This window comes from Leucoraja erinacea, chromosome 9 (assembly GCF_028641065.1).
Source record: "Leucoraja erinacea ecotype New England chromosome 9, Leri_hhj_1, whole genome shotgun sequence".
NCBI lineage: Eukaryota > Metazoa > Chordata > Chondrichthyes > Rajiformes > Rajidae > Leucoraja > Leucoraja erinaceus.
In genome coordinates this window covers 58,730,231-58,757,276 of record NC_073385.1, presented here as the reverse complement: position 1 = coordinate 58,757,276, position 27,046 = coordinate 58,730,231, and the positions used below count along the sequence as shown (strand labels likewise).

Below are 27,046 nucleotides of genomic sequence, written 5' to 3'. Positions count from 1 at the left end.
TTGTTGTATAGCAGTGGTCAAAGCTGTTTGACCCTTTGGTTTGACCTTCTGGTGCGACAGGACATATTTTGGTAATACATTCTTGAGGTCGACCTGCCTGAAGTCCCTGGCTATGATGTAAAAGGCCATAGTACTTCATTTCAAGGCTATTTGTAGATGTATATTGTACATTCAGTGTAAGCTTTGCGTTCGCATGGGGTAGGATGTAGACTACAGTCAGAATAGCCGATGTGAATTCCCACTGTAGGTGGTAGGAGCAGACCAAGTCAGGGGTGCAGGAATTCACCAGGATCTCCACATCTGAGCACCACAAGATGTTGATAAGGAAGCAGATCCTTCCACCTCTTACATTGCCGAAGGCACAATACAGTCCATTGGTGAATTGATAAGCCTTCAGGTTGTATGGCACAGTCAAGTGAAACTGGTGTAAGCTGTATCTCTGTGCAATGTAGGTGAGTCTAGCTTTGAGTTGATCCAATTTGTATTCTAAATACAATGTCCAAGGTTAAAAAAAAACAGTCAGCAATTGTTCTCCATGTCTAATTCTGACATCGCAAACTATCCTGTTTTCTTTCAACGTTTTTTGTGAGCAGATCAGAGGTTTTGTAAACAGGAAGTGTTTCCAGCAACTAAGCCACGGAATGCTGACAGTTGACATTTTAAAATCTATACTTGAAAGCATAATGCTAAAACCTGACATTTTACATAAAATATAATCTTTGCATTTTTAATCTCTAGTGTAGCAATTGTTAGAATTGGATAACATGAGGAGCAGTTGTTGATTTCTTAATCCATTTTAAAATTCAAAAAGAGAAATTGGCACAAACCTTTTTTACCAAAGTACTTAAAGTTTTTCTTTATGGGTATTCTTGCGAATGGAGATAAAGAATAATTCTTGGATTAAGGGAAGGTATCTTTTGGTGTAGTCCCAAGGGATTTGTTGCAACAATGAAGGTGGCCAAAGCTGGAGAAGTTAATTAAGGACAATTGGAAATCTAGGGTCACTGTTATGAACTCCAATGCAGAGGACTCAACATCAGGGCTTGGCAACCTAGTGCCCCAGGGCCGAATGCAGCCCGTAACCCAAAACATCCGGCCCGCAGGCGGGTTTTTTTTCCCCGTAATCATCCGGCCCACAGACTTCCATCATCTCTGGTACCTCCCGAGGCCATGGTGCCCATGACGAAAGAAGGCCTAAGCTGGTGGAGCCGCCGAGCAGTGGCGAGCAGGGCCGGGCGCTGGCGAGCAGCGCCAAATGCCAAGCAGCACCAAACGCCAAGCTCTGGCCGTACCGCATCCTGCGCAAAGCCGCCTGCACGGCCGCGCACCTTCTGTGTCTGGGCTTTACTGTCGGGATCGGTATTGTCAATAGGCCGGGGACGTGTGAGTAACTAGGGGCCAGTGCTCCGGGTGGCGTCCTTGAAGGGACAGGATCTATGTGATCACGTGGTTTGATGCCCGCCATCCGGGGCAGGATCCATGTGTACACATGATAGATGTGGCCCGCCGTCCGCTCACAGACATGTGTCCTGGCCCCTATGCAGAACAAGGTTGCCGACCCCTGCTCTACATTTTGAGCAGCAAATGCAATTTATTTAATTGGAGAATCTATTTGTGGATTGCTGCTTCACCCGGAAGAGCTATTGACAGGAAAATAAACTATCAAAGAGCAGGTGTTATATCTCGTGTAGTTGTGTGGGAAGATGCTATGGGATGGAAAATTGAATCTGGAGTGACAGTGGGAAGAGGAGAAGGGGAGTGGAGGGGATGGGAGGTTACATATGGCTGTGTTGTCATGTTGGAAATGTCAGAAATTATTGTCTAGGATCTGATGCATTTAGAGGTTGGTGGAGTGGAAGGATGTGAGAACTGGGAGAATGGAAATGGAGTTCTACAAGAAGCTGGGTTGAGGTAAGTGTGGTTCAGCTCGCTGTGGGAGTTGATGGACCCGCAGCTAACCCATCCTCTGAGGTGCAGATGGAGATATTGAGAAATGACGGGAAGAGTCAAATTTAGAGCAAGTGACAGTGAGTGTAGGGTGGTATTTGGCAGAAAAAGTTAATATTATGTTATATGCAAATTCAAGCAATATTGATCATCATCAATGTGCCAGAAAAAAAGAGACTTGAGATAGGTTACCCTGAGCTAGAGTAAAAGAAGGAATGTTCAATGTATCCCATAAGGAGACGGATAGCTTGAACAGTGCAGGGATTTTCTCTTGGATTGGCGGTCACGGTGGCACAGCGGTAAAGTTGCTGCCATACAGTAAATGCAGCGCCAGAGAGTGGGTTTGATCCCGACTACGGGTGCTGCCTATATGGAGTGTGTACGTTCTCCCTGTGACCTGCATAGGTTTTCTCCGAGATCTTCGGTTTCCTCCCACACTCCAAAGACGTACAGGTTTGTAGGTTAATTGACTTGAATGCAAAAATTATTCCTAGTAGGTTTAGGGTAGTGGCAATGTACGGTGATCGCTCGTCGGCGCGGAGCCGGTGGGTCGAAGGGCCTGTTTCCGCGCTGTATCTCTAAACTAAACTAATTTTTTTAAGGAATTGAATGAGTTATTTATGAGAACAAGTTCAGCAAAGTGAGAATCATAGAGCTAAACAGCACGGAAACAGGCCCTTGCTAATCAAGATGTCTAACCTAGTCGCACTCGCCTATGCTGGCTCATATTCCTCCAAACCTTTATATAATGTAACATAAGATGTTAAAATTAGATTAGTGTGGATTATTGTAAATGGATGGTTAATTCTTGTAGCTCGATGGGCTGAAGGGTCATTTTTGGTACTGTAAGAATCTTAAAGAGAACCAGAGTGGCAATGAGTCATTCTCAATCCTTGTATTTCTGAAAGGGGACGTCCATTTTGGGATCTTGGGGAGAAGTCTGTGGGTGGATGGGGCACTGTAAAAGATCTCTAGAGAAGTTGTACTTGGTGACTGGAACCAATGGCTTGATGCTCTGGTGGAACCACTATTTTACTTTATTTCTTGCTATGCATGTGGTTTTTCTGAACATTTTGTCCTGACCTTCGGCAGTCCCATTGTACTATCAGTTGCCAGCAGTTGCTCAACAGTAGCCCGAGATAACCAAACCTCTATTCTTCTTTGTTCTTCCAACAAGAATTCCTTTCTCATACTTATGCATTTATTGGCTTAGCCACAGGAAATGTCTCATTCAAATCTAATATGTTTCTCACGATGTACATCACTCCTATGTGAAGCAACTGAATATATTTACTTTCGGCTTTATTCTAAGCTTATTGTACTGCATTTATGTAGCATCTTTCATGACCATGAAGCATTCCAAAGCACATGGCCAGATGTGGGAGGAAGTCCCGGGGGGGGGTCCCTCTCATGTTTTGAGAGATGGGGACAATCCCCCATGTTTTGTAATTTGGATCTTGAAATTTGTTGAAATATTTTTTTTTAATTTCCGCGAGACAGTGGGGGTGTCTCAATTAACATCGTATTAACACAATATGTCATCAATTGTGTTTTGACCTTCAAGTATTACTGAAGGTATTCATGGAGAATTTCTTAAAACTGTCTGATGTGGGTACAGTTACAATATGAACTAATTGGATGTATTGGTGGATGGGAAAGATTTAAATGAGTATCGGATTTAAACGGGTCAGGTCATAAGGCTCCGGTCGAATTGGTTTCCTGGCTGGCTTGCAGTTAAGTCGCCATTCGGGTCACTCACGTTATTTAGTATGTTTTTACCATCTCTCTCTCTCCCCTCCAAGGTTGGTTCTTCTGTTTGCCTTTATTTGCTTCAGTTGTATTTGTTTGTGTTATTTATCACATTGTAGCTGTTGAAAGATTCAAGCGGGTGTCAGATGCTTTCTAAGGGCTGTTCGCGGGGCCTTTCATCGCCCGGCGCGGCTTAAAATCGAACTGCGGCATCGAGGCGATCAAGGCTCCCAATATTGAAGCACCCGCCGACCGATTTTAAGCCGTGCCGGGTGATGAAAGGCCCGCAAACGGGCCGATTCAAGCCCCACGATTCGGGACGGACGAAGCTGTCGTTGCTTGAGATCGGAGTCGGTCACCAACCAGGTCAGCTCCCAAAGGTAAGCAAAAGTGCTGGAGAAACTCAGCGGGTGAGGCAGGATCTATGGAATGAAGGAATAGGTGTCGTTTCGCGTCGAGACACTTGATCAGATCTGGTTCGAGGAAGGGTCCCGACCCGAAACGTCGCCTATTCCTTCGCTTCATAGATGCTGCCTCACCCACTAAGTTTCTCCAGCATTTTTGACTACCTTCGATTTTTCCAGCAACTGCAGTTCTTTCTTAAACAGGTCAGCTCCCGATGTTACCGTCCACAGGGCTCACGGCTGAAGCCTCCAAAGCCTCGCATGTGTGTGCGTGTTCACATGCACACTTGCGGGTCCACCCAGGAATTATGTTTCCCCACCCCCCGTTTTGATAGCGATTTCCACCCGATGGCCAAGGTGTACATTTGGAGCTACAGGAACTGTTGTGTATTCACAAAAGGAGTTCTAATTCTGCATTTGTGAACATTTTACAGGGGTACCTTTCTAGTGTAACGTTATAAAATATTTTTAGCTCTTAAAAAGAAAGTGATATTAATAAAATTGCTCAATAATTAAGTATGGCACGCCATTATAAGTGATCAACATATAAGCCATTGCATTGAATGGCAATGGTATTATGGTCCTCTCTGATGTGTTCTGTACCTTTGTGGCTATTACCTCGCTCTGATCATTTACTGCAAGTTGGCTGCTTCAACTCACATTGTCACCTTTCTCAGACTCAAAAAATATAATGGATAATAAACTAATATGAGAACATAGTTAATAGAATTGACAAACTGTATAGTATGTGGTGCAAGGAATCTGGGATATCTGTAGTAAATGAAATTTGTTTTGAATTCTTAATTTCAGTTGGACCCACGGGTTGATAGCCCTGGCGATTCAAGGCAGCGTAATATGGAGTTTAGCTTTGATTACTGTTACTGGTCAGTGGATTCTGACTCTGCTAATTTTGCACCTCAGGAACTGGTGAGTAATATGGGCTGTTATTCAATTTTGTTAATGTTAATAATGTAAACTTTTTTAGGTCACTGTTTATGCCTTGTCATGCTTTAAATATTCTTATCCATATCTGTAGACTTGCAATAAATATGTTTTGGAGTCTAAATACTTTTTAAATTACAGTTTTAATCTGCTTGTATCTGTTTCCTAAATGATAAATCGATATTACATTGTACCAACTGAACTGAATACCAACTGGACTGAAATTGAATTAAAATAGTAAGCTGCAAAGCTATTTATGATGAACTGGCAGGTAGACAAAAATACTGGAGAAACTCAGCGGGTGAGGCAGCATCTATGGAGTGAAGGAAATAGGCTATGTTTCAGTCTGAAGAAGGGTCTTGACCCGAAATGTTGCCTATTTCCTTTGCTCCATAGATGCTGGCTCACCCGCTGAGTTTCCCTAGCATTTTTGTCTACCTTCGATTTTCCAGCATGTGCAGTTCCTTCTTAAATATGATGAACTGGCAAGTCAGTTGAAAATAGTCATGCAGGATGTAAATCACAGCTGCCAATTTGCTGGGAGTGTTTCATGTTGCAGCTGCTGACTCTTTTCATCCCATTAAATTGTTTAATGACTGGATAATGACCACTTATCAGTTTGTAATCCAATCAGCTTTGTGGGGGAACACAGGTGATACTGTAAACCACAACACACACAAAAAACTAGATTGATTTATGTTTGTCACCTGGATGCAGGTATTGCTATCAAATTCAGCATGAGATGTATTTCTTCCAACAACTTGTATTGATTTCAAATTCCCCAATTACTTTATTTTTCTGTGTTTGTGGTGTGCTGAAATATTGCTGCATGTGATATGATTAAGGATGCACTATTTATATGATCCCAGACCTCCAATGTACTTGGGTCCAGTTTAGAGATACATCACGGAATCAGACACTTTTGCCCACCACTGAGTATAGGAGCAAAGAGGTCCTTCTGCAGTTGTACAGGGCCCTCGTGAGACCACACCTGGAGTATTGTGTGCAGTTTTGGTCCCCTAATTTGAGGAAGGACATTCTTGCTATAGAGGGAGTTCATTGAGGGAGATAGGTTCACAAGGTTAATTCCCGGGATGGCGGGACTGCCATATGCTGAGAGAATGGAGCAGCTGGGCTTGTATACTCTGGAATTTAGAAGGATGAGAGGGCATCTTATTGAAACGTATAAGATTATAAAGGGTTTGGACACGCTAGAGGCAGGAACCATGTTCCCGATGTTGGGGAATCCAGTACCAGGGGCCACAGTTTAAGAATAAGAGGTAAGCCATTTAGAATGGAGATGAAGAAACACTTTTTCACACAGAGTGGTGAGTTTGTGGAATTCTCTGCCTCGGAAGGCGGTGTTGGCCGGTTCTCTAGATACTTTCAAGAGAGAGCTAGATAGGGCTCTTAAAGATAGCGGAGTCGGGGCTTATGGGGAGAAGGCAGGAACAGGGTACTGATTGGGGATGATCAGCCATGATCACATTGAATGGCGGTGCTGGCTCGAAGGGCCAAATGGCCTACTCCTGCACCTATTGTCTATTGTCTAACTCCATGCCAACCATGGATCATCTTTTCCCACCCGTTCTATGTTATCCCACTTTCATATCCACTCACTAGAAATTAGGGATGATTGCACAAAGGCCAATTAACCTACAAATATGCACATCTTTAGGATGTGGGAGGAACCTAGAGGAAACCCATTCAGTCACAGGGAGAACGTGCTAACTCCACACAGACAGCATCCCAGGTCAAGATCGAACTCTGGCCTCTGCCACTGTAGGGCAGCAGCTCTATCAGCGGTGTCACTATTATTGTGATTTTGAGAAAGGTTTACTTAATGCGAGCGCAGTTTATATTTGGATAGTATGAATGTTAAATATGCACAAACCAAAAACAAATCGGGAAAAATCTTTCCCCGAGAGTTTGATTGTTAGGCAACAAATTCATTAATGGCAAGGAATATTTTTTTCTTGTTGCAAAATCAATGATCTTCCACACCAATAGCAAAGCAACTTAGCATAAACTAGGAAATCCTTGAGGAAAATAAAAACTCTTAAAAGATGAGCTTTTTTAGCTTCTGCTATATGTAATGTTTCATGGGTAGAAAAAACAATCTGTGGTGCGTAGGTCTCGAAACGAAAGAGAGCAGTCGGGTATTTTGAGAGGCACCTTTATTTGTGTTCCTCCCGGTTGTAGGGAAGTCCACACGAGAGAAAGATGGCACCCAAACCTCTGCCTTTAAACCCTCTGGTTAAGGGCCGCCTCCGGACTGAACCACTCCCGTGCCGAGGGGTTCGACAGTTAGGATGGCCCGACCCTTGGGAGCCGCCGCAAATCTTTATTTATAAGTGCAAAAGAAGAAAGCATCTACAATTTAATTGTTTTGGTTTGCACAGTTAGTTATGGGAAATAGATTTTCTTCTATTGTGAATCTCAATGCCTGCACTTTAATTTGATAACCTGCATTCCTGGTGGGAATATAGATCTGACTTTTCTATCTGAAAGTTAATGGTTGCATTAACTTGAGCGATTTTTTCCCCCAATGCTTTTCCTAACATGAGCAATTTGGCTAACTTCCTCTTCTCTTTATTGCAAACTCTAAACCTAGCAGAAATATTCTCTCACATTTGCCTCCTATATTGTCTCTTCAAAATCTTGTTGAAGCCCTGTACTTTAATGTATGAACCTTTCCTTAGGTTTGTTTATAGGACTGAGTCACATCCTAATATTCAATGTCCTTTCATTAAGTTACAATGGGCTAAATAACTTAGAAGTTTTGAAATATTAATAATATTGTTGGTCTTTATGTGCTAAGTATTAATTGGGTATGAGAACCGTACCTTCATAGATTAATTTGTCTTTCTTAAGAGACTTCAAAGCTTTTTAAATTGGCTTATAAAATGTATTATGTTAGAAGTTGTATTAAGTGTTCTGTGGCTTGCACAAAGAGATGACAAGTCTGAGCATGCCATTTGCTGCCTATGAGGGATTTTAAATCCTTTTAAATCCACTATAGATTACTGGGATTGATATTTCTATTGAATGCCAGTAATGAATTAGGGGTTTGAATTGATCATTTTAAGTATTAATCCTTCAGATATTTTAATAAGGCTGCTAGCATTTAATGCTGGAAAAATGTTGTGGAAAATATATCCTGTCCCCTCCCTAATGTTTGGGACAAAGATCCATCATTTATTTATTTGCTTCTGTACTCCACAATTTGAGATTTGCAATAGAAAAAATCACATCGTTAAAGTGCACATTGTCAGATTTTAATAAAGGCCATTTCATACATTTGGTTTCACCCTGTAGAAATTACAGCAGTGTTTATACATAGTCCAAGAAGGAACTGCAGATGCTGGAAAATCGAAGGTAGACAAAATTGCTGGAGAAACTCAGCGGGTGCAGCAGCATCTATGGAGCGAAGGAAATGGGCAACGTTTCGGGCCGAAACCCTTCTTCAGACGCAGGGTGGGGTGGGGGGGCTGGAAGAAGAAAGGAAGAGGAGGAGCCAGAGGGCTGAAGGAGAGCTGAGAAGGGGAGGAGACAGCAAGGGCTACCGGAAATTGGAGAAGTCTATGTTCAGGCCACCGGGATGCAGACTGCCCAAGCGGAATATGAGGTGCTGCTCCTCCAGTTTCCGGTGGTGCTCACTCTGGCTGGCAATGGAGGAGGCCCAGGACAGAAAGGTCGGATTCGGAATGGGAGGGGGAGTTGAAGTACTGGGCCACAGGGAGATCAGGTTGGTTAATGCGGACCGAGCGGAGGTGTTCGGCGAAACGATCGCCAAGCCTACGCTTGGTCTCACCGATGTAGATCAGCTGACATCTAGAGCAGCGGAAGCAATAGATGAGGTTGGAGGAGATGCAGGTGAACCTCTGTCGCACCTGGAACGACTGCTTGGGTCCTTGAATGGAGTTGAGGGGGGAGGTAATGCGACACGTGTAGCATCTCTTGCGGTTGCAAGGGAAAGTGCTCCCTCCCCTCCCTCCGTAACTCCCTGGTCAATTCTTCCCTTCCCACCCTTCCTACTCCCTCCCCGAGCACTTTCCCTTGCAACTGCAAGAGATGCTACACGTGCCGCTTAACCCCTCCCCTCGACTCCATCAAGGACCCAATGGGGTCCTTGAATGGCTCCTCATCTTCCTTTCTTCTTCCCGTGCCCCGCACCCTGCATCAGTCTGAAGAAGGGTTTCGGCCGGAAATGTTGCCTATTTCCTTCGCTCCATAGATGTTGTCGCACCCGCTGAGGGTGGACAATGAGGAACTCTGTAGGCACAAGACACCGCAACTGCTGGAATCTTGAGCAAAAATAAACTGGATTGGTCCTGACCCAAAATGTTGTCTGTCCATTTTCCCCCACAGATGCTGCCTGACCCACTGAGTTATTTCAGCAGTTTATGTAATAAGAAACCTTTCCTCAAAACTGATATGATTAAAATTGGAATTCCTAGATTTAAGGTGAAAAGTATGATGTTTAGAGGGCATCTGAAGGGTTTTCATCTGCTTGAAAAGGAGATGGAGGCAACACATCATAAATATCCGGACAAGCACTTGAATTGCCACGGTATAAAAAGCTACAAGTGCTGGCAAATGGGGTCTGTGTAGATTGGTACTTGATGGTTATTACAGTCGTGGTGATGGCTTGCAGGGCCTATTTCTGTGCTTATGGAAGCACATTCAATGGTGACATACAGTGTTAAATCTTTGTTAATCCTACATGAATGCTTCAAGTCTATAAATTCATGCTTAGCTGTTGGATATTATTGTTGCTTTACTATGTTTTTTATCTTTTTCGTAAAAAAATGCTTCTGTTATGAATGATAGTCTCTTGAAGCAGAAGTCTGAGACAGAGTAGATCGTGCCGAAGAATTCTGGTGGCAGGAAGAATAATGTCCAAAGCTCCTGCTATTTTTTTTTCTTTGTTATTGCGCGCAGGATGTGTTCAAGTTTGCTTTGCTTCCCACATCTCCAAATCCACACCATTCCTCATCATGAAATCGTTTGAGCTTCAAATTGAATAACTTCAAAGAGTCTTAAGGGAATTCATTGGGAATTGTCAGTGTGCCGTGCATTTCCCATTGCCCCAGTCCACACATTTGTAACAGGGCTAAATATATCTGCTTAGATCATAATGCAGAATCTCGTGAGCTTCAAAACATAAACAATTTGTCGAGTTAGAATTTCTTTCCTCTTCATCTCATTTGTACAAAAATGCATACCCAACTTCCTGTCTGCGTTATGTTTAAAATAGCTGCTGTGTTTCCTTGATTTTGCTCCAGGTTTATAGCGTGTTAGCTGTTGTAATTAGTGTCATTAGTGTTTAACTCAACTACAAAGAGGTGTTTGTATTTGTATATCCACAATTATAGTAAGGCCTTTGCGATTACAGTGTTCTTTAATTTGTTGACTTGCAATTACTGCTGTACATTTAGATAACAATTTTCAAACTTCCCCTGTACCTTGCTAACAGTTTGCTCCAAAACAATTGGCAAACAGGCAGGAGTAGTATTGTGCAAACAGCAAGACTCTTGGTTTGGGTTGCACGTCTCATGTAGCAATGCTGAATTGAGATGGAAAGAAGGATACACAGTGTTGGAGTAACTCAGCGGGTCAGGCAGCTTCCCCGGAGAACATGGATAGCTAATGTTTCGTTCTAGACACTTCTTCAAACTGATTGTGGAGGGAGGGGGCTCTTCCTTCAGTTTGCGTGTGGCCCCACTCTGGCAATGGAGGAGGCCCAGGACAGAAAGGTCAGTATGGGAGCAGGAAGGGGAGTTAAAATGGTTAGGAACCAGGAGATCCAGTAGGCCTTGCAGATCGAGCATGTGTTCTCTGAAACGGTCGCTGAATCTACTCTTGATCTCACCATGTGTACAGGAGGCCACATCGGGAACACCAGATGCAGTAGATGAGGTGCACGTGAACCTCGGTCTCATCTGAAAGGGCACCTGGAGTCCCTGGGAGGAGGTGGAGGGATAGGTGTTAAATCTCTTGTGGTTGCAGGGGAAAGTACCTGGGGATGGGGTGGTTTGGGTCGGAAGGGTTGAGTGAACCAAGGAATTGGAGAAGAAGTGGTTTCTGCAGAAAGGGATGGAGATGGGAAGATGTGACTGGTGGTGAGATCACATTGGATGTGACAGAGGAGATTAACGCAATAGAAAGGAAGGACATTAGCTTGGAGGATGTGGAATCGATATATAGAGCTGCGAAACACTAAGGGGCAGAAAATGCTAGTGGGAGTTGTGTATAGGCCACCTAACTGTAGTAGTGGAGTTGGGGATGGCATCAAACAGGAAATTAGAAATGCGTGCAACAAAGGTAAAACTGTTATAATGGGTGACTTCAATCTACATATAGATTGGGTGAATCAAATTGGCAAGGGTGCTGAGGAAGAGGATTTCTTGGAATGTATGCGGGATAGTTTTCTAAAACAACATGTAACGGAACCGACGAGAGAGCAGGCTATTCTAGACTGGGTATTGAGTAATGAGGAAGGGTTATTAAGGGCAAGAGTGACCATAATATGGTTGAGTTCTTCATTAGGATGGAGAGTGACATTGTTAATTCAGAAACAAGGGTCCTGAACTTAAAGAAAGGTAACTTTGAGGGTATGAGACGTGAATTGGCCAAGATAGACTGGCAATTGATTCTTAAAGGGTTGACGGTGGATATGCAATGGAAGGCATTTAAAGACTGCATGGATGAGCTACAACAATTGTTCATCCCAGTTTGGCAAAAGAATAAATCAGGGAAGGTAGTGCATCCGTGGATAACAAGGGAAATCAGGGATAGTATCAAAACAAAAGAAGAAGCATACAAATTAGCCAGAAAAAGCATCTACCAGAGGACTGGGAGAAATTCAGAGTCCAGCAGAGGAGGACAAAGGACTTAATTAGGAAAGGGAAAATAGATTATGAAAGAAAACTGGCAGGGAACATAAAAACTGACTGCAAACGTTTTTATAGATATGTGAAGAGAAAAAGATTAGTTAAAACAAATGTAGGTCCCTTGCAGTCAGAAACAGGTGAATTGATCATGGGGAACAAGGACATGGCAGACCAATTGAATAATTACTTTGGTTCTGTCTTCACTAAGGAAGACATAAATAATCTGCCGGAAATAGCAGGGGACCGGGGGTCAAATGAGATGGAGGAACTGAGTGAAATCCAGGTTAGACGGGAAGTGGTGTTAGGTAAATTGAATGGATTAAAGGCCGATAAATCCCCAGGGCCAGATAGGCTGCATCCCAGAGTACTTAAGGAAGTAGCCCCAGAAATAGTGGATGCATTAGTGATAATTTTTCAAAACTCTTTAGATTCTGGAGTAGTTTCTGAGGATTGGAGGGTAGCTAATGTAACCCCACTTTTTAAAAAGGGAGGGAGAGAGAAAACGGGGAATTACAGACCAGTTAGTCTAACGTCGGTAGTGGGGAAACTGCTAGAATCAGTTATTTAAAGATGGGATAGCAGCACATTTGGAAAATGGTGAAATCATTGGACAAAGTCAACATGGATTTATGAAAGGTAAATCATGTCTGACGAATCTTATAGAATTTTTCGAGGATGTAACTAGTAGAGTGGATAAGGGACTTTCAGAAGGCTTTCGACAAGGTCCCACATTGGTATAAAAACTTAAAGCACACGGTATTGGGGGTTCAGTATTGAGTGGATAGAGAACTGGCTGGCAGACAGGAAGCAAAGAGTAGGTGTAAACGGGTCCTTTTCACAATGGCAGGCAGTGACTAGTGGGGTACCGCAAGGATCAGTGCTGGGACTCCAGCTATTTACAATATATATTAATGATTTGGACGAGGGAATTGAATGCAACATCTCCAAGTTTGTGGATGACACGAAGCTGGGGGGCAGTGTTAGCTGTGAGGAGGATGCTAGGAGGCTGAAAGGTGACTTGGATAGCCTGGGTGAGTGGGCAAATGCATGGCAGATGCAGTATAATGTGGATTAAATGTGAGGTTATCCACTTTGGTGGCAAAAACAGGAAAGTAGACTTTTAACTGATTGGTGGTCATTTAGGAAAGGGGGAGATGCAACGAGACCTGGGTGTCATGGTACACCAGTCATTGAAAGTAGGCATGCAGGTGCAGCAGGCAGTGAAGAAAGCGAATGGTATGTTAGCATTCATAGCAAAAGGATTTCAGTATAGGAGCAGGGAGGTTCTACTGCAGTTGTACAGGGTCTTGATGAGACCACACCTGGAGTATTTCGTACAGTTTTGGTCTCCTAATCTGAGGAAAGACATTCTTGCCACAGAGGGAGTACAGAGAAGGTTCACCAGACTTATTCCTGGGATGTCAGGATTTTCATATGAAGAAAGACTGGATAGACTTGGCTTGTACTCGCTAGAATTTAGAAGATTGAGGGGCGATCTTATAGAAACTTACAAAATTCTTAAGGGGTTGGACAGGCTAGATGCAGGAAGATTGTTCCCGATGTTGGGGAAGTCCAGAACAAGGGGTCACAGTTTAAGGATAAGGGGGAAATCTTTTAAGACCGAGATGAGGAAAACATTTTTCACACAGAGAGTGGTAAATCTCTGGAATTCTCTGCCACAGAAGGTAGTTGAGGCCAGTTCATTGGCTATATTTAAGAGGGAGTTAGATGTGGCCCTTGTGGCTAAAGGAATCAGGGGGTATGGAGAGAAGGCAGGCACAGGATACCGAGTTGGATGATCAGCCATGATCATCAGCCTCGAAGGGTCGAATGGCCTACTCCTGCACCTATTTTCTATGTTTCTATGACAGAAATTTCAGAGGATGATGTGTTGGTTGTGTACGCTGGTGAGGTGAAGATCAGGGGAACGCTGTCTTGTTACTTTTGGGAGGAGGGGGACGAGTGCAGGAATGTATAGTTTGAATGTATAGTTTGTTGTGGTTTTATATTGTTTTTAGCTGTGTATATGTGAGGGGGAAACTTTAAAATCTCTTCCCTGTACGGGGACCCGACCTTTTCCCTGTCGGGTCTCCGTTGTCGTTGGGGCACAGCACCATGGAGCGGCCTCCGAACAGAATGACTTGGGGGCTCCAGTCGTGGAGCCTGCGGACTCACCATCGTGGAGCTGGCCGGCTTCGGAGCGTGGAGAGCTTTTGTGGCACGCAGCTGCGACCCGACTCCGGAGCTTTGTAGGCTCCATCCGCAGGTCCGGTGGACGGTGACATCGGGAGCTCGTGGGAACTTCTCGCGCCCGAGTTGCGGGGTTTAAATTGACCCGGAGCAGGGCCTTACATCGCCCGGCGTGGCTTTAACGGCCGCGGGACTTGTTATTGCCCGCCGGGGGCCTTAACATCGGGAGAAGAATGGAGAGCAGGGGAGAGACAAGACTTTGCCTTCTATCACAGTGAGGAGGAGATTCACTGGGATGGATGTTTGTGCAAGTTGTGTTGGTTGTGTGTCTTGATTCTTTTCTTGTTGTATGACTGCAGAAACCAAATTTCATTTGAACTTCTTTGAGGTTCAAATGACAATAAAATTGTATTGTATTGTATTATTGAATTGGGAGAGATGCTGGTGAGGATCTGTCTGTGACAGCAGGGGTGAAAAGCCACGTTTACTAAAGAAAGAGGACATCTCGGAAGTCCTAGAATGGAAAGCTTTATCTTGGGTTCATATGCAACGGAGATGGAGAAATTGTGAAATGAAGCACTTTTGATGCTTAACCCATATTGTAGCTGATTGCAAAGTTGCTTTGCATCTCTATGACAAACATCAGGGTGAAAGATGAAATCCTGTACCTACAGAATCATTGTGTCCTGGCTTTTGTCATTATGCCAATAAACAGCAAAGGTCATTTGTGCGTGGCTGAGACATCTGGATAGGTAGATTTCAAATCTGCACCAACTAATGTTGATTTAATACCACCCAAGGTAGATTGTTAAATCAGTACACACACATAGCACGTGACATAACCCTTCCAGAAGGAGACCAAAAGGATACATTTTATTGATTTTAATTTAGTTATTGAAAAATGTCAGAGATTCTGCAGAACAATTATAAAAACTGGGAAAAGGACATAGTCTCCAAGTGGAACAAAAAATAAAAACTCCTAATCCTTGGTTTCAAGGGATTGTAGTACAGTGCAAGAATAAATACACTGCATTTGTAGGAAGCCATATTTGAAGAACTACAATCACGTCTTTTTTCACTACAACAGGAAGCATTGCAGCCAGAGTGATACGATGAAGACACACTGAATCAACTCTTGGCCTGAGATGGACATTCTTTGAGAATAATATGCCTGATTTCTGTGGGTTTCTGAAGATGATTTCATTGCAATTATGAATTTTGTAGTTTAAACTAGTAGATACTGAGATGTGAATATTTCCATCTTCCTATATTGAAACTGAATGGCAACTCTTCTTCTGTCTAAGGAAGCTCTGTGAGACCTTCTCTCACTGATCCCCTTCTGTGATTCCCTTCTACTTCCACCTCTTTCTCTCACCTCTCTCTCGACCAGCTATCTCCCCTCTACACCATCAGTCTGAAGAAGAGTCCTGACCTGAAATGCTCATCCATTTCCCTGCACAGATGCTGCCTGATCTACTGAGTTCCTCTAGCAGTATGTTTTTGGCGCAAGATATGACCATCCATCTGCAGTCGCTTATGTCGCTATTTTACGTCAACTCTGCCGTTGACTGAATTTCACGTTTAAGCCTTAACTTGTAGAGTTTTTTAATTTCCACTACACAGTGGGTTCTGAGTCTGTCTATGAGATGAATCTTCTGGTGGTGGCGTTCTCCGACTGCTGTACAGTGAAAGTGGGTAGTTTGCAGTTGGTGAGTTTTCTGTCACTCACAGTGCCCTCCATAATGTTTGTGACAAAGACCCATCATTTATTTATTTGCCTCTGTACTCCACAATTTGAGAATTGTAATAGAAAAAAACTCACATGTGGTTAAGGTGCACATTGTCAGATTTTAATAAAGGCCATTTTTATACATTTTGGTTTCACCATGTATAAATTACAGCAGTGTTTATACACAGTCCCCCCCATTTCATGGCACCATAATATTTGAGACACAGCATTGTCATGTAAATGAAAATAGTCATGTTTAGTATTTTGTTGCATATCCTTTGCATGCAATGACTGCTTGAAGTCTGCGATTCATGGACATTACCAGTTGCTGGGTGTCTTCTCTGGTGATGCACTGCCAGGCCTGTATTGCAGCCATCTTTAGCTTATGCTTGTTTTGGGGGCTAATCCCCTTCAGTTTTCTCTTCAGCATATAAAAGGCATGCTCAGATCGGGTGATTAACTTGGCCACTCAAGTATTTACCATTTATTTAGCTTTGAAAAACTCCTTTGTTGCTGTAGCAGTATGTTTGGGATCATTCTTTTGCTGTAGAATGAACCGCCAGCCAATGAGTTTTGAGGCATTTGTTTGAATTTGAGCAGATAGGATGTGTCTATACACTTCAGAATTCATTATGCTACTACCATCAGCAGTTGTATCATCAATGAAGATAAGTGAGCCAGTACCTTCAGCAATCATACATGCCCAGACCATAACACCCCCACCACCGTGTTTCACAGATGAGGTGGTATGCTTTGGATCTTGGGCAGTTGCTTCACTCCTCCATACTTTGCTCTTGCCATCACTCTGATATAAGTTAATCTTCATATCATCTGTCCACAAAACCTGTTTTCCAGAGCTGAGGTTGCTCTTTTAAGTACTTCTTGGCAAACTGTAACCTGGCCATCCTATTTATGCGACTAACCAGTGGTTTACATCTTGCAGTGTAGCCTCTGTATTTCTGTTCATGAAGTCTTCTGCGGACAGTGGTCATTGACAAATCCACACCTGACTCCTGAAGAGTGTTTCTGATCTGTCGGACAGGTGTTTGGGTTTTTCTCTTTATTATAAAGAGAATTCTTCTGTCATCAGCTGTGGAGGTCTTCCTTGGCCTGCCAGTCTCTTTGCGATAAGTAAACTCACCAGTGCTCTCTTTCTTCTTAATAATGTTCTAAACAGTTGATTTTTGTAAGCCTAAGGTTTGGCTGATGTCTCTAATAGTTTTATTCTTGTTTCTCAGTCTCATAATGGCTTCTTTGACTTTCATTGGCACAACTTTGGTCCTCGTGTTGATAAACAGCAATAAAAGTTTCCAAGGGTGCTGGAAAGACTGGAGGAAAGACTAGGTGCGGACAGCTCTCTTATAACTGCATTAAGGAGGCAATTAAATATACCTGAGCAATTACAAACACCTGTGAAACCATGCGTCCCAAACATTATGGTGCCCGGAAATGGGGGGGACTGTGAATAAACACAGCTGTAATTTCTACATGGTGAAACCAAAATATATAAAAATGGCATTTAATAAAATCTAACAATGTGCACTTTAACCACATGTGATTTTTTTTCTATTACAAATCTCAAATTGTGGAGTAGAGGCAAATAAATAAATGATGGGTCTTTGTCCCAAACATTATGGAGGGCACTGTATATTAGGCTTTCAGAGCTAGTGATGAAAGGGTTGCCAATGCTATCCCACAATGGTCGTCCTTTCTTTCGAGCAATAATGGATCAGGCATTCCCAAGACTCCTATTTCGCTTAGGCAGCATACAACCCAGTGGTATAAATATCGATTTCTCTAACTTCAAGTAACCCATGCATTCCCTCTCTGTCCTTCTCTCCCCCACCCAAGTTGTACCTACTTCAAAGTTGCCTGGTTGAGTCTCATTGTCTGTACTCAGTTTCACCTTGCACTTTCTTGATCTCGAGGTCTCCATCACAGGTAATAGACTATTGACTGACGTTTATTACAAACCCACTGACTCCCACAACTATCTCGACTACACTTCTTCCCACCCTGCTTCCTGCAAAGACTATCCCCCTACTCCCAATTCCTCCATCTACGCTGCATCTACGCCCAAGATAAGGTTTTCCATACTAAAACATACAAGTTGTCCTCATTCTTTAGGGAAAGTTCCCCTCTCCCATCATAGATGACGCCCTCATTCATATCTCCTTGGTGCTCCGCCCTTGCTCCCCTTCCCCCAAGTCGCAACAGAGACAGAGTCCCCCTAGTCTTTACCTTCCTCCCCATCAGCCGTCGCATACACTACATAATCCTCCGAAATTCCCGCCACCTCCAACGGGATCCCACCACCAGTCACATTTTCCCATCTCCATCCTTTTCTGTCTTCCGCAGAGACTGTTCCCTCTGCAATTCCCTGGTTAACTCATCCCTTCTCACCCAAACCACCCCCTCCCCAGGTACCTTCCACTGCAACCGCAGAAGATGCAACACCTGTCGCTATGCCTCCTCCCTCGACTCTGTCCAGGGACCCCGACAGTCCTTTCAGGTTAGGCAAAGGTTCACTTGCACCTCCTCCAACCTTATCTACTGCATCTGTTGTTCAAGATGTGCTCTTATTCATCGGCGATCATTTCGCTGAACAACTTTGCTCAGCCCGCGTGAACCAATCTGATCTCCAGGTTGCTGGACACTTTAATTCTCCTTCCCTTTCCTACACAGACCTTTCTGTCCTTGGTCGCCTCCATTGTCAGTGAGGCTAAACGCAAATTGGAGGAACGGCATCATATTTCTCTTAGGGAGCTTACAACCCAGTGGTATGAAGATTGATTTCTCTCACTTCAGGTAGTGCCGGCATTCCTTCTCTCTCTCTATCCCTCCCCCACCCATTTTGCACTAGCTTCTCATTTTCACCCTGTAAACAGCTAATAAGTAATCATCATTACTTTTTTGCTTATCTTTGATTCATTATTTTTTATCTCTCCACATCACCGTCTATATCTCTCGTTTCCCTTATCCCTAACCAGTCTGAAGAAGGGTCTTGACCCGAAACGTCATCTATTCCTTCTCTCCAGAGATGCTGCCTGTCCCGCTGAATTACTCCAGCTTTTTGTTTCTGTCCCGTTCCTTTATTATTGTTACTTTTTAGCATTTCATTCCTTTGTTCTAAATCTCTCCACATCACCGTCTTTTTCTCTCGTTTCCCTTTCCCCTCAGTCTGAAGAAGGGTCTTGACCTGAAACGTCATATATTCCTTTTCTCCAGAGATGCTGTCTGACCCGCTGAGTTACTCCAGCTTTTTGTGTCTATCTTCATTCCCAAGGAGTCTTTGTTGTGGATTTGGGAATTAAACCCTTGTTTTGGCAGTCAGGTGTGGGGCAAACAGACATGTCTTTGAAGCCTACTGAGTGTAGTTTAGGCATTAGTGCTGGGAGTATTGGCTTGGGAGAAGACATTGATATTGGTTCACTTATCCTACCAGTACATTTAGAGTGTTGGCTCACCAATGTGCTGATGTTTGATAGTTCACGACTGGCTTCTATAAGAAGGCGGGTGGGGGGGGGGGGATGTTGCTGCCAGGCAGACTGTGAGCATTGAGCTCTATTTGTGGTCTTGCCCTTAAAGCCCTCTTTTTCTCAGTTAACTAAAGGTTGTTTGCCCCCTTGAGGATAGTCAATTTAATTGTTGATGAGTGCCTTGGAGGAGGAAGGCATGTTGGGACTCCTGAAATATAATGTAATGGCAAATTTCTAACTTTACCAGTGTTCTCTTTTCCGTTGCCATTACTACACAGGTAGGAGGTGCAATCTTATACAGACCAAATAGAACTTCCAGTCGTAATTTCCAGTTTAATTGGTTCTTTATTGAAGTAGTTGTACAAACAAAGAGATGAACGTACCAGGCTTTTCTTATTCGGCATACAAGTTGTAAATCCTGTTCTCCCAGTCTGTTCCCTGATCTGGTGAAAACTGTATGCTCTCCCTCCTGTGCTTGGTCTGATCACTCTCTGTCCACTATCCCATATATATGCCCCCTTGTGCTTCTAATAACTGCCTCCAAGAGTCCAAAATAACTGCAAGATATATCTAGACAAAATAATATAATATGACAACAGTGACTAGCCTAAACATAAATGGCTCGTACATATAAGCTTTGTTCATGTTTGCAGGAGTTCTACTGTGGACCTTTCTTGTTGATAATGATGTTGTACAGAAGATTAGGAAGACATCTGTCTTTACATATTTGAAGCAATAATTTTATTCTCTTGTCAACTTCCTTCAATGTGTTGACAATAGCTTTATCTTGGCGTATACCCCGAGCGTATGCATACACAAACATAAGATGCGATCTGTAACTTGATGAGGAAATTAATGGCATCCTTGAGTGTGGAGTAGTGGTGAGAGGTTGAACAGTGTCTCACTTTTCTCCTGATTAACTGCCGTCCGTCTTGTGGCCAGAAGTTTTGGGAGATGATGCAGAGCTGCTTGACGCCAATCAGCACCAAGATTGGACTCTCAGTTGATATAAACAAAGGCATTTATGAGGTTAGGAATAGTTCTCGGGAAACACTCTTCCGTTCCTGAGAGGTATTGGTAACCCTAAATGTTTGTCATTGGAAATGAACTGGGGCAGCCGTGACAGCAGAATGAACAAGTGCAGGAAGAGTGGCCGCCTGCTGGGGACACTGGCTCGGTGGGTGAGGGAGTGAGCCTGCTCAGCTCGAACCAGAGCCCAATTGTTTTGGGGTGGGAGGGGAGCAGGGAATGTAGCCGCGTGGAAATGCTGCCCACCTGACAGGGAGGGACTGCAGCCGAGAAACTAGGTGGCAAATCCATCGCCATCCATCCCGCTAGTCTCCTAAATGCTCACTCGTGTGTACAGGGTGTCATAAGTTGGGTGTTTGTAATGTGGGGAGGACTCGTAGATTAAATCCACACTGATTAGTAAGTATGTAGATGATACTAAGGTAGGTGGTGTTGTGGATAATGAAGTATATTTTCAAAGTCTACAGAGAGATTTAGGCCATTTGGAAGAGTGGGCTGAAAGATGGCAGATGGAGTTTAATGCTGATAAGTGTGAGGTGCTACATCTTGGCAGGACAAATCAAAATAGGAAGTACATGGTAAATGGTAACGAATTGAGGAATGCAGTTGAACAGAGGGATCTAGGAATAACTGCATAGTTCCCTGAAGGTGGAATCTCATGTAGATAGGGTGGTAAAGACCGCTTTTGGTGTGCTGGCCTTTATAAATCAGAGCATTGAGTATAGAAGTTGGGATGTAATGTTAAAATTGTACAAGGCATTGGTGAGGCCAATTCTGGAGTATGGTGTACAATTTTGGTCGCCAAATTATAGGAAATATGTCAACAAAATAGAGAGTGTACAGAGGAGATTTACTAGAATGTTGCCTGGGTTTCAGCACCAAAGTTACAGAGAAAGATTGAACAAGTTAGGGCTTTATTCTTTGGAGTGCAGAAGGTTAAGGGGGGACTTGATAGAGGTATTTAAAATTATGAGAGGGATAGACAGAGTTGACGTGGATAAGCTTTTTCCATTGAGAGTAGGGAAGATTCAAACAAGAGGACATGATTTGAGAATTAAGGGGCAAAGGTTTAAGGGTAACATGAGGGGGAACTTCTTTACTCACAGAGTGGTAGCTGTGTGGAATGAGCTTCCAGTGGAAGTGGTGGAGGCAGGTTTGATTTTATCATTTAAAAATAAATTGGATAGGTATATGGACGGGAAAGGAATGGAGGGTTATGGTCTGAGTGCAGGTAGATGGGACTAAGTGAGAGTAAGTGTTCGGCACGGATTAGAAGGGCCGAGATGGCCTGTTTCCGTGCTGTAATTAAGGGGCAAAGTATGATGTATGATGTTCATGGGGGTTGCCCCCACCCTCCTTTCCACCCTTTTCCCTCCCAACCACAATCAGTTTGAAGAAGAGTCCCAACCTGGTACGTCACATATCCATGTTCTCAGGAGATTCTGTCGGACCCACTGCATTATTCCAATGCTGTCTTTTTCTGTAAATAAGCATCTGCAGTTTCCTGTTTATCTATTTATTGATTATAGTTATGTATGGTATATATGATCTGTTTGGATAGCATGAAAATCAAAGCTTTTCACTGTTCCTCTGTACTCTTGACAATAATAAACATAAATCTAATTAGATATACTGTAGAAGGTCAAGGCAATGTGAGACATGACCTAAAAATTCAAAGCACGAGTCGCCATTCAGCTTCTCATGGCTGATCTTCCATCAGAGCAACACTCTTCCATCCTATCTCCTCATCCCTTGTCCTCCATTTAATAATTACAATGCAGAAGCTTTAAATATAAGGGAAAAGAGGCTGCTTTTTAAGAGTTTGGGAGAGTGCAGTCTGTGTGGGTGTGGAATGTGAACACTAGGCTTAGCTGTCAAAAATATTTGCAAGTCTGCATTAATTTCTTTACAATCTGGTTCTTTCTTCCTGATTGCAATAGAATGTCTGTTTTGTCTGATAATTGAATATGGGTGTTTAAAAAACCTCTGGTTAATATACATGGGGATTCAGAATATGAATCTACGGGGGGGAGAGGATGGTGACATAATTTATTATCCCTGTCCCTGTGCCAGCATTGTGGTCTTTTCATTTAAATGGGCCTGGTGCAGTTGGAATTCTCAGACTATCATTTCTGCAATTTATAATAGGATAACTGGAACAGCTGTAGAAAAGTTGAAGAATGGCCCCTGAGACTAGAATAGTTTTTTTTTCCCTTTAACAATCTCTGAATTGGCTCATTTCGGCAGTAATGGAAAAAGCATGACCATTTTCTGAAAGCAAAATTTTCTCCACAGATGTAGAATATTAGCACTCTTCTTTTCCATGTGCTTGTATTGTCAACCCTGGTGTGCTTAGGTCTATGATAACTGAATTTGTACGTCTGCTTACATCGAGCGTAGAGCAGACTCTTTGGCCCACAATTTCTGTGCCAAACATGATGCCACGTTATGATGCTACGTTAAACTAGTCTCGTCTCCAGCGTGTGATCCCTACCTTTATTCTGGATATCCTGGATTCCCTGGATATCCATGTGCCTACCGAAAAGCCTCTTAAACTGCACTATCATATCTGCATCCACCACCACACATTTTCCAGGCACCCACCACTCTATAGAAAATAAACCCTGCACACCTTTAAACTTTTTATCTCTGATCTTAAAGTTATGCTCTCTTGTCCGAAATTTAAACCCTGGGGAAACGGTTCAGACTATCTACCCTATCTATGCCTCTACTATACCAAATACTTGTATCAGGTCTCCCCTTGACATCTGAGGCTCCAGATAAAATAGTCCAAGTTTGTTTTCCCTCTATACAGTTAATACCCTCTAATGGCGGCAGCATTCTCCAAAGCTTCCATATTCTTCCTGTGTTAGGACGACTAGCACTGTACACAATACTCCACATGCAGCCAAGTTTTTATAAAGCTGCAACATAACTCTCTTACTCAATTCCCCGTACCGATGAAGGCAAACATTCCATATGCCTACTTTATCTACTTGTGTTGCCACTTCCAGGGAACCATGGACTTGGAACGTTCGATTGGTCAGGCTTGGTAGTAGAAAGTTAGCAGGTTTGTTAAAAATCCATATTTGTGTTCGATGTAGCTGCTTTTTATTGTGTTTGTTCCATTTGAAGCAAAATAAGCCTCTTTTACTTAATTCACACAGCTGGTGGTTTGCAAGCTCAACATCTGGCTTGGCAGAAGATCATTGCATTATTTTTATTATCCTCGTACATAAAAAACAGTGGGCATAGATAATTTGGCCACTCATTACTTGCTCTGTCATTTAATAAGGTCGGAGTTTAACTTTTATCCTTTTCTGCACTCCAGATTCATTCCCTTAATATCTCATAATTTGTTGATATTTAGTTTGAATATACCCCTCATGGCTCAAGGTTTGCTAATCTGTGAATGGAAAGAAATTATTTCCATTTTGGTCTGAATGTCTTTTTTTTTTTTTTTTTTTTTTTTTTTTTTTTTTTTATTATTTTTATTAGAAGTACGGTAAATTACAATTTTACACAACACATATATCTTGATACATTTTTTATACCGCTTCATTTTTTTTTTTTTTAGAGCTTTAAGAAAAAAAGTAGAAGTTAGGAAAGTAAAGAAAGTGCAAGAGAATCGTGCGGTGCGAGAGTGTAAGGAAAAGAAAGCCCCTTAGGAAAGAAGTTAGAGAAGGAAGTAAAGTGAGAAAATAGACCCTAGAAAGAAAAGAAAGAGAAAGTAGAAACAATCGCTCTATTATAACATTAAACTCCGCAGAGAGGGGGCTACCAACCAAGTCTGTTTTTGTTATTTTACCTCCCGTTACCAGGTCCTGATTCCGCTTATTTATATTTGGTCTGAATGTCTGACCTTTATTGTGAGACCATGATCACCGACTCAGAAGTTTGAGGGGGTTCAGCATGTTTCCAAATATCTATTGAACTTCTTCAGGTGTACGGCAGAGAGCATACTGGCTGGTTGTATCACAGCCTGGTTCAGTAATTTAAACACATTGCCCGGTCCATCACAGCAATTGACCTCCCCACCATCGAAGATATCTTTGGGAACCCCTGCCTCAGAAAGGCAGCTAATATCATAAAAGACCCACGCCACCTTCTCATTTCATCAGAAAGAATGTTCAGGAGACTGAGACCCTCCAGCTTCTTTCCAGCAAACGTCCGACTTGAACCACACTGCACAACCCAAACTTAGATCATAACATTCCTCAGCTATGATCTAAAATGGATTTGTTTATGTTGTTATAAGTACTTCAGTGTGCACTATTATGGTCTGTTTTCCTAGTTGTACCAACAAGATATTATATTATTCATTGCTGTATACTTATTTGCTGTTCTGTTGTGCCTTTAAAGTTGCCACAAGTTCATTGTTCTTCTCCTGATGCATATGACGCAAACACTCTTGATTAAGAGAAACACTCTGCATCTATTCCATCTAACCGGTAAATTTCAATGAGATAATCTCGTGTTCCTCTTTATTTTAGAAGAATGTAGGTCCAGTCTGCTTAATCTTTTGTCACATGCCTCTAATTTGGGTGAATAGTCTGTTATTGAAGAGCTTCTGAATGTCCAGAGGCAGTGTGTTAACCGATTCATCCTTATCGGTTCTGCTAGTTACAGCCTCAAAAATGGAGATTTGTCACAACTAATTTTCTCATTGATTTTTCTACATTGATTGCCCAACTATTAAATAAGCAAAACCCTGATAATCCAGCATCCTTGGGACAACACAAGCTTCAGCTTTTCATAAATATACAGCATAATATTTGTTTCTACCCATTTTCTCTCCACTCCTGTCCAATTTATTCCTGGTACCATAATATAAATGGCTAAGAAATAGTGAACAGTGATTTGACGAGTTTACTTTCCCATTAGGAAGGCAGGCAGGCAGGCAAATGCAGGAGAATGGGGTCAAGAGGGAAAGATAGATCAACCATGATTGAATGGTGGAGTAGACTTGATGGGCCAAAAGGCCTAATTCTGCTTCTATCACTTATGAACTTATGAAATGTATGTTAATTCTCCAACATTATCAGTAAGGGCCTGTCCCACTTACACTAATGGCATCAGTGTGCTGGGTTCAGGAAAGATCTTCGGAAATATGCAATCCCAGGAATTTGAAGTTTTTGACTGTTTATTGATATAAACAGGATTGTGGGTCCTCATCCTTCATCTTCCAAAGTCCACAATCAGTTCATTGGTTTTACTGATATTGAGAGGCAGGTTGTTGTGCTGGCACCATTTGGTCAATCGGTTGCTCTCACTTCTATACTCTGACTCGTCACCATCTGCAATTCGTCCAACAATGGTGGCGTTGTCGGCAAACTTAATGATGGAGATCGCATTATGTCCGGCCACACAGTCATATAGAGTGAGTAGAGCAGGGTGCTGAGCACGCAGCCTTGAGGTGCTCCCCTACTGATTGTTAATGAGGAAGAAGTATTTCCGCCAATTCGAGCAGACTGTGGTTTGTGGATGAGGAAGACGAGTATTGGAGGGGATGATGGTATTGAACATCGAGCGTTGAATACCAGCATGTGAACTGTTGCCTTGCTCTACCGACTGGAAATACATTCATTCATTCATCAGTAGTTTGCATCAATAAACTGAGTAGGAGTTTGCAATCTTAATAATTAGCAAAGAGCCGTTCTGGAGCTGACTGGAATACTCATCTATTCATGTAATCAATAACACAAAATTGTTGCCTTTTCAGTTTATTTAATTGTGCAATTAACTCCACAAGCAGTTGAAAGGAAACAATGATATTCCTTTAGAATTCATAAAAATAGTCTTTAATTTAGAATTAATTCTAGAATTTTAATGTGATCACATTACAGACAATATGAACTGTATCACTAATGGACATTTCAGTGTTGAAATACTACTGAGTGTAACACAACATGGAAAGAAGTCAAAATGTAGAACCAAAGAACTGCAGATGCTGCTTTATACCAAAGATAGACACAAAGTATTGGAGTGACTCAGTTGGTCAGGCAGCAACTGGAGAAAAAGGATGGGTGATGCTTTGGGTTGAGACCTTTCTTCAGACTAAAAATAGGGGTTGGCCCTGGTTGGTCCTGGTCTTTTCTCACCTCCCAGCTCTTCACAGCCCCCCCTACTTTCAGTCTAACATAGGGTCCTAGCCCGAAACATTACCCATCCTTTTTCTCTGGGGATGCTGCCCGACCTGCTGAGTTACCCCAAAGACCCATGTTACAGAATGATTGCTATCTCATTTACTGGCTAAGGAAATGAGGAAAGCTTCTGAAAGGACATTATACAGCCCCTATGTTTAATTAAATATTTATTTACAGTCTAAAGTACTCCCCACCCTTAATTTAGTGGCACGGAGTTCAGTCAGAAATTGTGCGACAATATAAACCCTTCATCTCACTCCAGTACATTAAGTGCTTCTGATGTGGCCTCCTATACAGAATCGAGATCTAGCCTAGACTAAGCAACTGTTCTGGCGAACACTTGTACTTTGTCTTGGATCTCCTAATTGCTAACCATTTTAACTCCTCTCCACATGGCCATACTGATTTGTCTGTCTTTGACCTCCTCCTCGAGTGGGGCCACACTCAAACTGGAAGCACAGCATCTCTTATTCCACTTAGGAAGTCTACGACACACAGGTATGAACATGGAAGTCTCCGATTGCAAGGCATGCCC

General features: G+C 42.7%; 1 protein-coding gene across 2 annotated transcripts in view; it reads left to right on the top strand.

Annotated features, from left to right (window-relative positions):
* stard9 (StAR-related lipid transfer (START) domain containing 9) overlaps nucleotides 1-27,046 on the top strand; it is a 171,875-nt gene that overhangs the window by 20,630 nt on the left and 124,199 nt on the right. For both annotated transcript variants that reach the window (XM_055640899.1, XM_055640898.1), the window contains exon 3: nucleotides 4,911-5,027. In XM_055640899.1, coding sequence (XP_055496874.1) covers nucleotides 4,911-5,027 — 117 coding nt within the window. The remainder of the gene's footprint in view (nucleotides 1-4,910; nucleotides 5,028-27,046) is intronic.